This window comes from Halyomorpha halys, unplaced genomic scaffold (assembly GCF_000696795.3).
Source record: "Halyomorpha halys isolate HHAL.00 unplaced genomic scaffold, Hhal_1.1 Scaffold570.1, whole genome shotgun sequence".
Lineage (NCBI taxonomy): Eukaryota > Metazoa > Arthropoda > Insecta > Hemiptera > Pentatomidae > Halyomorpha > Halyomorpha halys.
Genome location: NW_027113602.1, coordinates 553,142 through 569,006, shown reverse-complemented (window position 1 = coordinate 569,006; position 15,865 = coordinate 553,142). Strand labels below are relative to the sequence as shown.

At 29.4% G+C, this 15,865-nt stretch overlaps 1 protein-coding gene and 1 long non-coding RNA gene across 8 annotated transcripts in view; one reads left to right on the top strand and one right to left on the bottom strand.

The window, feature by feature from the left end:
- LOC106684311 (uncharacterized) overlaps window positions 1-2,287 on the bottom strand; it is a 14,863-nt gene extending 12,576 nt beyond the window's left edge. The window contains exon 1 of the long non-coding RNA XR_001343689.2: window positions 1,838-2,287. This is a non-coding gene — a long non-coding RNA (uncharacterized lncRNA). The remainder of the gene's footprint in view (window positions 1-1,837) is intronic.
- Window positions 2,288-7,495: 5,208 nt separating this feature from the next.
- The window catches only part of LOC106684320 (solute carrier family 35 member F3), a 60,832-nt gene continuing 52,462 nt past the window's right edge, over window positions 7,496-15,865 (top strand). For 4 of the 7 annotated variants that reach the window (XM_067051018.1, XM_067051016.1, XM_067051019.1 and 1 more), the window contains exons 1-3: window positions 7,496-7,685; window positions 14,092-14,301; window positions 14,814-14,923. In XM_067051018.1, the coding sequence (XP_066907119.1) occupies window positions 14,133-14,301; window positions 14,814-14,923 (279 nt within the window). In that variant the 5' untranslated portion in view covers window positions 7,496-7,685; window positions 14,092-14,132. The remainder of the gene's footprint in view (window positions 7,686-14,091; window positions 14,302-14,813; window positions 14,924-15,865) is intronic. The other 3 variants (XM_067051017.1, XM_067051021.1, XM_067051022.1) reach the window with 3 other exon arrangements.

Below are 15,865 nucleotides of genomic sequence, written 5' to 3'. Positions count from 1 at the left end.
AGATCCGCTACCTTGGACTACATTTGGACAAACGATTAACCTGGAGTCCTCACACAAGACTGAAAAGACAGGAAACTGCACGTCGATTTCGACTATTGCAGCACTTACTTGACAAACGGTCTAAACTTCCAACACATTACAAAAAACTGATCTACATGACTGTAATAAGGCCAATCTGGACATATGGAGTTGAGCTTTGGGGCTCCACTAAACCTTCGCATTCCTCTCGTATCCAATCATTGCAATCCAAAATCCTTAATGCTCCTTACTTTGTCACTAATAAAATCATACATAAAGACCTTAATGTTCCATATGTAACCGATCTAGCCCGAACCAGATATCACTCCTTCCATTATAAACTCCCTAACCACTCAGACCCCCTAGTTTCTACCCTTGTATCCTCTTCCATTCCTGACAATCCTCCGAGGGCCTGAAAAGAAGATGGCCACGAGACCAGCTATTGTAAAATGTCATTAGAGTGCTACCAATGGGTAGTTGCTCTACACGCCTGTAACATTCCATTGTAACTAAGATCATATTTACTAAATGTATTATGTAATATACAGTTGTAAATTTCAATAAAAAAAAAAAAAATATTAATCGAAAGCAACCTTTAGAGGCTGTAGGAACTAAAAAGAAATAAATGTGAAGAAACAATTCTAAAATTAAAAAACCTTTAAACATAGTAGTAATAGATTGGTTCCAGCATATGTCAAAACTTTCATCAAACTGGCGGGTGTACAGGCGTACGCCTGTCAGTTTGATGATATTTTTGACTCTTGATGGAACAAAACTTTGGAACATTCGTTAACCTATTCACATTTAAAAATCTTGGAGGAAATAGTATAAATGAGAGAATAAAATGGCAGGAAAATTAAACCAGAAATGATGTTGAAGATTATCATATGATGAACTCCAAGGGCGTAGCAGAGTAGTAGGAACCAATTGCCGACTGGCTTCTGTAAGTTTAGGTTACAATGGTGGATATTTATATTAAACTCAACGTAAGTCTTCTTTTTACTAAAATTACTAAAGTAATTAACATAAAAACACTGATAATGCAATTAATTAAAAAACATACTAAAAATTTAAGTGCACATTATATAGATATTATAAAGCATATAGAAATATAAATAATAAAACCTCGGTTCGGAATTATGTTGTATAAAATTTAATATAGTAATGATAAATTGTAAATGTTGTAAAATTATTTGTTAATAACTTTTCATCTTTTTAAAGAAAAGAAGTAGGAGATTATTATCATAGTTATAATCTCTTTGTTATCATTACTATAAGGATAATCTTAATTCAAGTCTTGTTAACATTGTGTTTTTATATTTCTCCTTATTTTATTTAGGAAATTTCCTCATTTTATTACATAATTTAAAGAAAAAAAGACAGCAGTAATGATTATTGTGAATATGTTATACCTAAGAGTGAATAAGGAGACAAGTTTAATAATAAAAATTAGTAATGTGAGGATATGTTTATGTTAAGGTAATTCTTTTAAACAAATTGTTGTTGAATATTTATATTATTGTTTGCATATAATGATATGAGTTTATTTGTTTTGTAAAGAAGCTGACAATGGGGTGATGGCCCCGAAAATTGTGATATATTTAAATAAAAAAGTTTAATGAGGGGTCATTCACAAGAAATCATTAAAGAAACAAAAGTGTATGCCAAGATGAAAAAAAAAAATCACCAGTTAGTAAAATACAGAATCGCAAGATTACAATAATGACAGGAATTAATTATTTTTGTTTTTATTTGTTCTATACTTGATTCTAGGTGCACAAATATTAAAATAATCCAATAATAGATTATTTATGCTTACTAAATCTTCTACGACGCAGAAGAGATTTCTCAGAACAGGGATAAGAATCATGTTGACAGCCATCAGAACCATGAAGCTGACGAAAGTCATTAACAAAACCACGCTTTTTGTTTCATCCGTACCGTTGGCTCTATCCATATTAATGGCAGTGCTAATTTTTTTTGGATTTATTCGTATGTTGTATGTTCAGTACATGAGTAATTTTATTGTTTTATGAATATATTAATTAAAACTTGAACCATTTCTTCATGAATGAACTTGGACTTGAATTCCAGCTGATGTTACATGGATTTATATTCTCTCCTCTTCGGCTTCGCGCCAACGTGCAGATATCCAGTGGAAACCAAAGGATGCTTGATAGATGGTCCAAATAAAATAAGCAACATATTTCATATAAGCATATCTATTTATTGGTAATTTGTATTTATATTTATAATGCCAATTAATTTAGTTGAGATATATTTTTTATTTAATAATCATATGTTTCCTATAACCAATGGTAAAAAAAAAGGTTCTATGTCTATTTACATAATTTTTAAACAACGACCAACCAACGTCAGTCTGGCTTCTGACTTGACAATGGGTGCCCCTGAAGGGTGTTAGGTTATATATCTGTTCCAATAACTATTTTTGAGTCAAAAGTGTTCGTTGGAACAAGCCTTATTAGTGCAAGAGCCCAAGAGGAAAAAAAAAGGCAGTTATCTCACCCCAATTTTTTATTACTTCAATAAAAACTATGTATAATTACTAGTCAAAATTGATGAGTCTGCCAAGTATAGGTAGGGGAATAAAAAATGGCGGCTGTTTCAAAGCGATAAAAACTAATTTTTTATTCGGAGCTCTATATCTTAAAAAGTAGAAACAATACAAGAAAACCTAAGAGAACGTCATTTAAAGAAGAGTAAATTTGCTAAAATATGAGCCCTAATAGAGTTATTTACGTTAAATGTTTTTCGAGATATAGTTTCTTAAAAAGCAAAATTTCATAAAAATGTATGAGGCGTACTGAAAGTTCAGTAGTTAGTAAATTTATTTTGAAAAACTTATATCTCAAAAACCATTTGACGTACAGATGTCTGTTAGCACTCAAATTAAAGCTCGTTCAATGAGCTATAAAGTAGTTTATGATGTTTATCTTCGTAGGAGTAATAGTTTACATGAAATGTAATATGATAGTTGTTCGGACACATTTTCATTTGCCAAATTTATATTCATATGTGAATATCATAAAAACTACTACCCATACGAAGATAAGTGTCATAAACTACTTTATAGTAAGTTAAATTTCCTTTATTTTAATTGTTGGCAGACATATGTGCGTCTTATGGATCTAGAGATATATTTTTTTCAAAAATCCAACATTTTATACAAATAAATTGAAATTAAAATTTTGTGAGTTTATTTTGTCAAATATCAAAAACTACTCCTACAAAGATAAACATTATTAACTATTTTGTAGTAAATTTAACTTGCTTTAATTTGAGCGCTGGCAGACATCAGTACGTCCAATGGTTTCTGAAATAAAGTGTTCATCAATCAATTCATAAATCAAACTCATTGTCCGAACAACTATAAAACAATTTATTTTAGCAAATATCGTGAAAACTACTATTATTACGAAGGTAAAGGTCATCAACTTGTTTGTAGTCCATTAAACTAGTTTTAATTTGAGTGCTAATAGACATCTGTACGTCACATAGTTCCTGAAATATAGATTTCTCAAGATAAATTAACTAACTACTAATCTTTCTGTAGATTTTTATGAAATTTAGCTTTTAATAAGCTATATCTCGAGAACTATTGGACGTAAATAGCTCTTTTAGGGTTAATATTTCAGCAAATTTACTCTTCTTTAAATAATGTTTTCTTTGATTTTCTAGTGTTGTTAGTAGTTTTTAGGATCTCCGAATGAAAAATTAAGGTTTTGAAACAGCTGCCATTTTTTATTTCCCCTACCTATACTTGGCAAACTCATCAATTTTGACTAGTAATTATACATAGTTTTTATTGTAGTAATCAAAAATTGGGGTGAGATAACTGCCTTTTTTTCTTCCCGGCTCTTGTACTAATAAGGCTTGTTCCAACGAACACTTTTGACTCAAAAATGGTTATTGGAACAAATATATAACTTAACACCCTTAAAGGGCACCCATTGTCAAGTCAGAAGCCAGACGGACGTTGGTTGGTCGTTGTTTAAAAATTAAGGCGTAAAAACTGCCGGTTATCAAAGCCTGTATTTTATTCAAATATATATTTAATCTTCGAGTATATATGAAGAATAAAATATATAAATACTAAAAAAAAAGAAAAGAAAAAATAATATATATTACAAATTTACCAGCAGTCCTTGTTTTCTCAGAAAAGACATAATGTTATTTAAGTATTTTTCTCCATTCCCCAATGGCTCTGATAAATTTCGAGGTACCCAGTTAATTTATTTTTCTAGCATAGAATACACACTCTTCGAAGATATGAGTTATTGATATTAACATCTGGTTAAGTTGAGAAAAGAATCATTTTTGGACCCATTAGCCTACAGAAAGAGAACAATGAGAATGGGCGATAACTTATTAGTTTTGCCGATCCAAGACAGTATGTTGTTCTCTTTTTCCACAAAAAAAAAAAACATGGACTTCACCAGATGGAAATGGAATATTTTTTTCAATATATTGACTCCAAACATTTTAAGGTCGTGTCGTATGTCATTAGTTAAGACTAAACACACCCAAAGAGCCCGAAACTTCGATATTCTAAAATTGAAAGAAGGTACTCCAGTTGTATTGTTAGTCTTGTTCTCGTAGAATGTATTTGTTTGTTTGTTTTTGGTAAGCTGATCTACTTCTGTTACTATTAGTAATGGTCTGATCTCACATTGCCATCTGTTAGTGAATTTGTTTAGCGGGTCACTGGAGAGGATCTAGAAGGGTGAATTCGGGAGAGTGAATTTGTTGATCGGGTGAATTAAAAATTGTGAAATGGTGAAATTGAAGGAACAGAAAAGGAGAAGAAGAAAAAGGAATGAATTGAAATATTTGTATTTGTCGTATAAACTAAAATTGATTATAAAGAGAAACTGTAGGGGAAAAAAACTGTTTTTTATTATTTTATTATACCATGTAATTATATGTAATTTATATATGTCCGATTGCGGATTGATAAGTATGCTGTGTATGTAGCAACCTGATGTATTTAGGCAGCATAGATGAATAAAGTATTTCTCTCTCTCTAAGAAGCTACGAAAGACGCACTGGATTGAAAATAGGTGTGTTAATGATATATGGATAAAAATCTCGGATATAATCACAAGTGCAACCGTAGAGAGATTACTCTTAAACTGGCTTCTAGCAGGGAGAACCTGAACACCAGTGGTTTGGAGACGAATTACGAGCAGCAGTACAATACAATACACACTATATATGCCCATGTGTCCAAAAGATTTACAGGATATGATATAGGACTTACAGTGAAAGATTATCGTAAGCATTGAAGATAAGAAAAGGGATTGCAAAAGAAGAAGGAGATACAGTCGAAGAAGAAACAAATAGAGGATCTAGAAATTCGAAAGAGCCTAACTATTTTCTATAGCCTATGTACAGATTTTTACAGATGTTATTGTGTAAACGTGACAGTAGGTTCACCACCGCTACATGTACTATCAACTATCACGCAAAACATAATGTAACAATGCTGTTACTACAGTAGGTACTGTCATGGTAGATCTGGTGGGTGTAAAACATTGTGACTACAGCAGATCATCGGCTTAACAATTTTATATCACAAATTTATATTCTGCCAATAACGAAAGATTTGTCAGTAGATTTGAAATTATAAATTGTGCATGTGTTTTAACAAACCAAGTTATCATATACTTGAAGAAATAAAAGTTAAAAATCTGCACATTCCATTACTCTTACCCCTGTCGAACAGATCCGCTACGTTGGACTACATCTGGACAAACGACTAACCTGGAATCCTCACACAAGACTGAAAAGACAGGAAACTGCACGTCAATTTCGACTATTACAGCACTTAACTGCACAAACGGTCTAAACTTCCAACTCATTACAAAAGACTGATCTACATGACTGTAATAAGGCCAATCTGGACATACGTAGTTGAGCTTTGGGGCTCCACTAAACCTTCGAATTCCTCTCGTATCCAGTCATTCCAAACAAAAATCCTTTGTAAAATCCCCAATGTTCCTTACTTTGTCACTAATAAAATCATACATAAAGACCTTAATATTCCCCATGTAACCGATCTAGCCCGAACCAGATATCACTCCTTCCATTATAAACTCCCTAGCCACCCAAACCCATTAGTTTCTGACCTTGCTTCCTCTTCCATTCCTGACAATCCTTCGAGGCGCCTGAAAAGAAGATTTCCACGATACCTGCTAATGTAAGACGTCATTAGAGTGCTACCAATGGATAGTTTCTCTACACGCCTGATTAATTTTAACTTTTATTATTTCTAACGTATTGAGGTCCCTTAATATGTTCTCGGAGACACTGAAAATGAAAATAAAATCAATTTTATGACTCCGCGCAAGGAAATCGATTTATTTTAACTTATCGGATTTTTAACATTTTAAGGTATCTCTATATGTTAACAGGGATGCTAAAAATGAAAATGAAATCATCGATTTTATGATCGCGTGCATGCAAATCGATTCATTTAAACTTTGGGGATGTTTAACATATTTGGGTACATTTTTATTTATTCAGATTTATAGAAAATGAAAAGACTGTAGTAACTCTGAAAACATGTAAGGGAGCCCTGATACTTTAGAAATCCTTAAGATAAAATCGATATGCAAGTACTCAGCAGTAAAATATATTTAATTTTCATTTTCAGCATCCCTGTAAACATATAAACAGACCCTCAATATGTCAGAAATCCGAAAAGTTAAAATAAATCGATTTGCAAGCGCGTGATCATAAAATCGATTTAATTTTCACGTTCAGCATCCCTGTAAACACATTAAGAGACCCCAATATGTTAGAAATCCGAAAAATTAAAACAAATTGATTCGCAATTTATTTGCCAATTGTCAACTTGATTTAGTTGTCAATTTCGACTAACTGCTAATTTAATTCTAAGAATGAGCGGTAGCTAACAGTCCATAACTAAATTAATTCCATTTTTATAGGGGAACTAATTCTGATAACTATTTCCTTAATTCATTATTTAACTCCTTAAATAGCTAATGCCCAACTGTGATTACGAAGTAAGGAGGGACCGCTCTGCTGGTTATGAATCCCTCATATTTTGATTTAACGCCTTTATGTACTCCAAGATAAAAAGATGAGTTATACTACGGGCTACCAACCTATTCTAACCAAAGTGAAAAAAAATCGAAATTAATACCGCTATTCTATTATAAAATTAAAATCAACTACTTCAAATAAAATTAAAGTAGAACTATAGTATTAAATTTAACCTATAGCTTTAACCGGAAATTCACCAGCGCACTACCACGTACGGCAGCCATTCTTTCCTCAAGATCTTAAGTTATACGAGGAATAAGGTCACGATAAAGGTGAAGATGAAATGAAACCGATAAGACGGAATGGTGTGCTGAGATGCAATAAATTACTATATTAAATAGCTCGTACCATAAGGGCGGTCCCGTGCGGACATGCGCTCGGCTTGAGCTGCTGGCTCAATCAATTCCAACAGCTGTATCCATCGACCTAACTCCTCAGTCCAAATAGTTTTGTTATTTTTGTTCCAAAATACAAGATGATGTTCCTTCGGCGGTTCCAATGCCCAGTAACAGCTCGATGGTGATTCCATCAAGTTCTGAGTTGGTGGTCCTCTCTCATGGATGATTTAGACACAAAAGGTAATCTTTTGTCCGTTTGTTATTGGTTGTCTTTTGCATTATAGTGGAGCTATGTAATGTATACCCCGTTATATAAGTTATACTTATATACAAATCCATTATATTGTTATTTCTGTTGTTGTGTTGTTTTGTAGTAAACAGTTTGTAAGTGGTTCTAGACAATGACAGGTTGTAGACTGCATTACATTCATGGATAGGCAGTTGCATGCTACAAGGCATTAAGATAGTGAGATAACTCTATCCCATTCATCCATCTCTGACCTACTTAGGAAATGTTGTAGGCCAAAGTCCTTTTTCATCACCAGATTAAGACAATATTTTTTATGGGTACTTAAATGCACCATTAGCTGCCTTATTTCTATTTTTTAACCATCGTTTGGCTTCAATTTGTAATATATATTTTTCTTGAATATATATATACCAAGTGCATGTCTTGGTTTTGCAAAGTAGCTGCAGGGTTTACCTCTTACAATAAGCTATCCTATTTACTTTTTTTTTTTTTTTAGATCACAATTAAAACCATAAGGTTTTCTCAATTATATATATTCAGGTTTTCTATCAAACGGACATAAATAATAATTATCCGAAAAAACAAAAATTAAGTTTACTTTTTAATTTACACTGATCATGAGACCATTCTTCATCTCTCTGAAGATGTGGACGTGATTGAGCCAAAACCTCAGATTTAAATTAAAACTAAACTGTGTTTTTTATTAGTGAATTTGACTGAAAATCTGAATAAATATTTGAAACTGAAATTCAATACATTCTGCTGCCCATGACTTCTTATATATCCTTCATAAATTGCACCAGTTGTTTCCCATCAATGACAAACTACAAAGTCATACTTTTCCCATAACATTTCAACTAATAAAGATGACGATGATAAAGAACTCGATTAATAATTTATTCATGATAATGAACTTCATTGATAATTTAGTCATGATGATAAAGAACTTGATTGATGATTTAGTCATGATAGTAATTCACTGAAGTCCATTAAGTTGAAAAAAACCATAAAGCATTAGCGAGTTACATAGAAAACAATACCAAAAGGAAGAAAGAAAATACCATTAAAGTTTTATATTCATCCATAAAAAATTTCTTAATACCTATACTGTAAGTATTTAGTTCTTTTTAATGGATGGATTAATGAAACGAATGGGTTATATTTAAAGAAAATGTGATATTTAATTTTTATACTTTAATTTGATAATTTCCAAAAATGTAAATGCAATATAATTTAAAATATTTTCAAACATTCGAGTGACCTCAAGTTGTTGCCACAATTTTAAAAGGGTTCCTCGCTCTTATCTGATTTTATTTCAAAGTTTTTATTTTATGATAGTTCCAGCTATAAAAATTTTGAAAAAAAGAAAAAAATTGACCTACCATAAAATATTTTATTTTTATATTTAAAATTCAATAAAGTAATTTGATAGGAGAAAATATATATAGATCACACTTTTTTATTTATAGTTTTTTCTTTTTACCTTATGATAATTACTAATTTATGAGAAGATTGTTAACTGGATACTATGTATAAGAAGATGGTAGTTGTTATCTGTGTAGAACATAAATAACTTTTTACTTATTTGTGTTCTACACTGATCGCACCCCGACCATCTTTTCCTTATAGATAATTACTTATTGTTAGGAATGATTTAGTAGTGTGGTCAACATAAAAAACAAAGCGAGCACAAGTTTTTATTATTATTATGACAGCCACTTTGGCTGTATGGACTATCTTCATGGCTTCAACTTAGGCACAAGACAGACTTAAAAAATTAAACAAAAATAAAAATTATATACATCAAAAATATATTGTAAACTTTAAAGATGGTTCAACATAATTGTGTCTAAATGAAATGTCTGCTGTTAAAATGAAAATGAAAAACAAAACTTATTGTTTTGTTTTCATATTGCCGATACCAGATTTTCAATTCTCCAATAGGAATTATTCTTCATAAATCATAACAGTCAACTATCGATCTCTTCTATTTTCATCTTAGAACAATTATTACAAAAGTAAATACTGAATAAGTCTCTATATTTCTACCATTAAACAATGAAAACAGATAACTATTAAAGATATCAAGTCTTTAATTATTCATTTTTGTAAAACATTGTACATATCATTGCTTACGCTTTGTTATCTTATAGGTCTGAAAAAAATAAGAAGTATGATCTGTATTCCATTTAAAAAAAAAATAATCAATCCATCATTCAAGGGACATCTTGTCTCGACCATTGTTGATTGTCTATCGAAGGTTATTTCATTGATTTTTTATAGCTTTATTCATTCAAAATGGACCTACAAATAGTAATCTGGAATTTCATCTGTTATATTATGTTTTAATTTAATTTTTTTAAATTGTTCAAATATGCAAAATAAAATTTAGCTAATTGCCTTTGAGTAACCTGATTTGTATATAAATTTGTTCGTTTGATAAAATATGCTTGCAAAGAAAATATGCAACTGTATAAAAATCCGGGTCTCGTATATGAAATATCTCTAAAGTTATATAATTTTTTTTTTGTATGGTATAAAGATAGTATTTTTAAATTATAAATTATCGTAGTTCAAGTGATATATCATTTTTGGTTGCTAAATTATTATTATGGTTTTCAACTTATGAGTTGGAAACTGTTGAAAATCTTATGACCTCTTTAGGCTTTTTAGTAGCTTCAAAATAGAAAATTATTTTAGTAGTGCACTTATATCACTATTACTTTTTATATATTCACCGATACTAAACACATATTATTACTAACTAGATAGATAACAATATAATTAAGTATGCTTTGAAATATATAGCTATTTAGTTATTCTAGTATCTGGCTGTATTATTTAAAGTATCAGTTTTTTGGGTAACATAAGTTAATAATAAAAATTTTGTTTAACAAATTGCTATTAGTTACAAAACAAGAGTGAATAGAACTTTAATTATTCTATAAAATTAATTAACGAACTGTCTGTATGATTATCCTAACTATATATAGCTTGTGTGTTTACGTATTGATAAATCCTTCTATATTTTAACTTATTTGTCTAAAATTTAATGAAAATCTTTGCCTGATGACTAATTTGCCTAAAAATTAGAATTACTTTTTATTCATTTTTATGTTGATACTTACTATATGTAAGTATTTATCAGCTTTGTATGTGTGTATTCCATAAGTAAAAATCTGTCTTACAAGTTAAACAAAAAGAACATTGTCCACATAATATCTCAAAAAAAATTTTTTTTTATTATTTATCAGAAATTTATATTTTTTCTAAAGTTTTGGCAGTAATTGTTTTTAAAAAATAATACTTTGATAATTATTTATTCTGATGATGAATGTTGAACTACTGTCATGTAACATCTTCATCTACTTATCAATTCGATAATTATTCATCTTAAATTGTTTTTTTGTTTAACAATTATCATTTAATATCAACCGATTCTGTTCAAGCACTCTTTAAAATAAATAATATAACTATCTTTTTAGTAGATATGTTAAATGTTTTGTTTAAACTTCTTCATATATATAGGGTGCACTTCAGGGTAAGTGTCCACACTGGAAATATGAATTAAACATCTCAAAACTAGAAAAAATTCTGGAGGTATGTCCATTAACTCTATCCATTAACTAAACCGTTTGTTTAGAAGGTTTTAACATCTAAAGATTTGAATTATTTAGGTTGTAATAAAAAAAGTAAGATTTCATTACTTCATTAATGAAATGTGAACATTTATATAAAATGTTTTTTCAAATTGATTCAAGGTAACATATTAAGACATAGTAGGGATCTTCTTACACAACAGCAGTGGCCGAAAGGTAATGAATGTGTGGTATCGTTTTGTTCATAAAGAATATAGGTTATATTCATCTATAAAGGTTATGTACAAGCTTGCATAAACATTTTGTTTTATGTGACCACTAGCAAAAAATGTCTGCAGTGATATCAGGCGTAGAGAGCATCATAATACGTATCCAGTGCCATTCGGCCCTGCTGCTGTAAAAGAAAGTTGTCTAAATACTCAAGACTTTCATAGTCACTTGGAATAACTTTTAGTATGAATGTTAATGTTTTCTTTATATTATTAAAGTAGTTGTAACATATTATGGAGGACCTATTTTGATTCTAACGGTTGATTCTAGCATGTGATTCTAACGGTAGGAAATTATTTCCTTAGGATAACTTTTTTTGGGCTTTTTCCTCTTCTATCTGTTTGGGTCTTCACCAATACTCACTCGGAGGTTCTTTGATAGATCCACCAGACTTTCTCCCTTCACTGTGTATCGATAGTAAGAGAAAAATATATCCTAAACAAAGCATTATTAGACATACATCCAGAGGAAATTTTTTTTCTTGCTTTAAGTTCTTAATTTATTTCTTCAGTTTGGACACCTAACCCTGAAAATACCCTTTTTATTTCTTTTTTAAACACTTTGAGATTAGGTTCTATTTATTTTGTTAAAAGTTTCTATTTTTGAAACCGAATCTTTGTAATAGTGCATAAAAACAGCCTTTCAATAATTTAATTTAATTAAAAATAACTGAAATATTAAAGGAAATTATAATTTAAACAATTTTTCTTTTCAAATAAAAAAAAAAAATTTGAATACATGTGAATTAAAGTGGCATAATTCTTAATCATTCTCATTTGGGATATTGTTATATAGTTTTATTGTGTTATTTATTTTTCCTTGAAAAGAAATAACATTATAAGTGATATAAGTCGCGAAAAATAACAAAAGATGAGATGAATAGTTTCACAATCCTTAACAATTAGAAAAGATAACATTCTGAGTTAAAATTTTATAATTAATGAGTATATTTTTTTATTAAAACAGTATTTACTTAAATATCTTTAATGCGTTCTTGAGAACGCATTAAAGATATTTACTTAAATATCTTTAATGCGTTCTTGAGAACGCATTAAAGATATTTACTTAAATATCTTTAAAATGAAGTTATACAAGCTTCATCGGTTCTGTCTATTTCTTTTAATTTTAATTCTGAATTTAATCATTGATTTTTTAAGTAGGGAAATGTTTACATAAGAATATCTTTAATTGATATATAATGATAATTTATTCAAGCAGATGTATTATTGATTATTGATATATAACAATAATTTATGCATATACATATAAATGAATACATTGTAATTTTTTTTTCAGTTTTAGGGTAAAGCAGTTCGTGATATGTTTTGGAAATTTTTGTAGTATCTATAAATTTTGTTTAAGTGTTTTTCTTATAAAAATTCGATTTATAGATAAATTTTCATCTAATTCGGCATTGATTTATATATAATACTTAATTTTATTTTAATAAACTTGATATTATTTGTTTATAATCTAAAATATTTATATTTGAAGGAGATAGTCAGGGATGCAGTAAAAAAAGAACAAAAAATAGTTAACAATTATTTATTTGCCGACTTTTCACCCTGCTTTAAAGAACTTCGTCACGGCTAAAAAAGCTACAAAAACAGCTAAAAATATTTTGACAATGTAGGATAATAAGATACAAAAAATTTCTTAATAAGTGAAAAGGAAATAATTATGATTTGTTTTTTACTTATCTTTTATTATTATTACTTTCTATTTATTCTTTCTTGAAATTTATTAATTCTTGTCTTACTTCCTTAATTTTCTATCCTTCATTGTGTTAATTTTTTTTTTAATTCTCTCATATCTACTTTTCTATTTTTATGTTTTATTATGTCTCCTGTTCATTTTAAATCTAATAGCTTACGATTTTTTTTTATATTTATTTATTATTGTCTATTTTGTACTATAACTATTTTTATTTCTTCTTTTTGTTCATTTTTATTCTTTTCACTCATATTTACATAATTTTTAGCCCTACCGTAGTTTAATTTTTCATTTCTTATTATCCTACATTGTCAAAATATTTTTAGTTGTTTTTGTATCTTTTTTAGTCCTGATGAAGCTCTATTAAGCGTTACAAAATGTCAGCAAATAAATAGTATTTAACTATTTTTTTTATCTTTTTTAACTCTACCCTCGACCATCTCCTTCATATTTTAAAAAATACTGCCAATCATTTATGTATATATAATAAAATCTTAATGAAAAAAATATATATATTCTGTGAATTTACTTGTTTGGCCGGTGCAGAACATGAAACGTTGATTAACAAAATCTAAGATAATAAAGATTTCATAGTATATGGAATTTGGTTTTTTAATGTTTTATTATTGTTACCCTAAAAACTTACATTTCTTGTGAGCGACCAGAAGATATAACTAATTCTGGTCTATCTTGCTTCAGATAATGATTATTATTATTGCACTGCATTTAATTAGTTTAGCTATAATCAGCTTGGCTTTCTATTTCTTTAAAACAAAACCAAAACAAAATGGATAGTAATGACGCTATGAAATAGGTGGCAACAATTTGCTGTTGTAGCGCCGAGGATGCGTTGATATGCGCGGTGAAGGGGATATCCCTACGATATTCAACCCGCATCGGGTGAGAGCCCCTCCGAACTTGGTCGTGACAACTGAGAACAACACATCTTCAGGCTCTGTTCCCAATGGACCCTTTACTCGCCCTAACCAACCTCAATTACAACACTATGATTCAATCCATTTGGGTAAATCAGTCTGTACTTTTTTTTTTTTAATTTTAATTTTATCTCCAATGACCAGTGAAATGAAGTTATTGATTTATTGATGAAATTTTAAATACAAGAATCAATTATATAAATGATAAGTTAGTTACAAATTTTGCTGTATTCCATAAAAAGACTATTGGAGCAGAAAATCTTTGCCTTTAAGCCTCTCTAGTTATTTGTTATGTAAGTAGTGGTTCTACCTTACCATCCATGTATTAGCTTTTTAAGCTTCATCGCTGTATTAATGAAACCTTATTTATAATATAATTATTTTATTAGTATAATACCTAGGCACTAAATAATGTAGTTGGCACATTCTGATATTGATATTAATATATTCTGAAACTTTATTTTTAGGTGTTCAAATCATGCTAATTCAGTTAATTAGTAATATTAATATTTATTTAAATATTATTTTAACTAAAACAATTTATTTCAACAAAATTTGAAAATTTCCTCTCAATTAATCAATTCTGCTTTGTAATTTTTAGTGAGTGGAAGTCAACCAGAGGGAGCAGATGCCAGTCCGCAGCGTCCTCCTGGAAACGTTAGCAGATTAAAAAAATGTACTAATTTTTGCTGTTCTAAGTCGGCCAAAAAGGTAAGTCCAAATAAATTTTATTATTTATATTTTTGGTTTATATTTATTTTATCAACCTCCCCCCCCCCCCACAATCCTTCTAAAAATATAACAAACAATATTAGCAAATAAAAATGAATTTTCTACCAGGAGTATTTGAAGGTATGATGAGTAGTCGAGACATGATTGTATGGATATGCTTACTTGTCTTAGGAAAGGGTGTGCTGTAATTTCAGAGAGAAGAATATGCAGAATAGATTGATCAAAAATACAATAAGTACATTATTTATATAAATGATTGATTATATTATTTTAAATAATGAAGAAGGAAGTAGTCAAAAGAAAACAAAAAAAAATATTCAACAACTATTTATTTGCTGATGTTTTGCCCCACTTTGTAGAGCTTCATTGGGGCTGTTCCAGTTGAGAGATTTCGAAATAGTGACAGAGATAAGAAGTATACAGAATGAACTCTGTATAGTTCATAGAGCACGCACCTCTGACCATCTTCATGATGTTAAAAAGTAAATTAGATTAGTACAAGCGAAAATAAAATAAATACACTGTAATCTTGGTAATCCTTACTAACTGCTGCAGGGGGATTTTCAGATTAAAGGTGTTGTTATAAGAAAAATGATGTAAAAAAAGTCAACAATATGCATGTACATAATTATTTTTATTTATTTAAATTTTTTTGGAAATTTGACAGTATGAAGTTTTAAGAAACTAACAGTTTTTAAAACAAGTCGGTTAGAAAAAGTTTTTTCCATCAGGTGCTACGAGTCTTATAACATCACTGGTCACTAGGTGTATTTTGGGCGGCTGCACTTTTGTTTTCTTTTACACTCCCCGGCAATGCTAAGTGATGATTTAATTTGTTAAAATTATAAGTGAAAAAGTATAAATAAAAATTGAAAAATACACTTCGTATGAATTTATTTAAAATATAATAAAAAAAAAAAA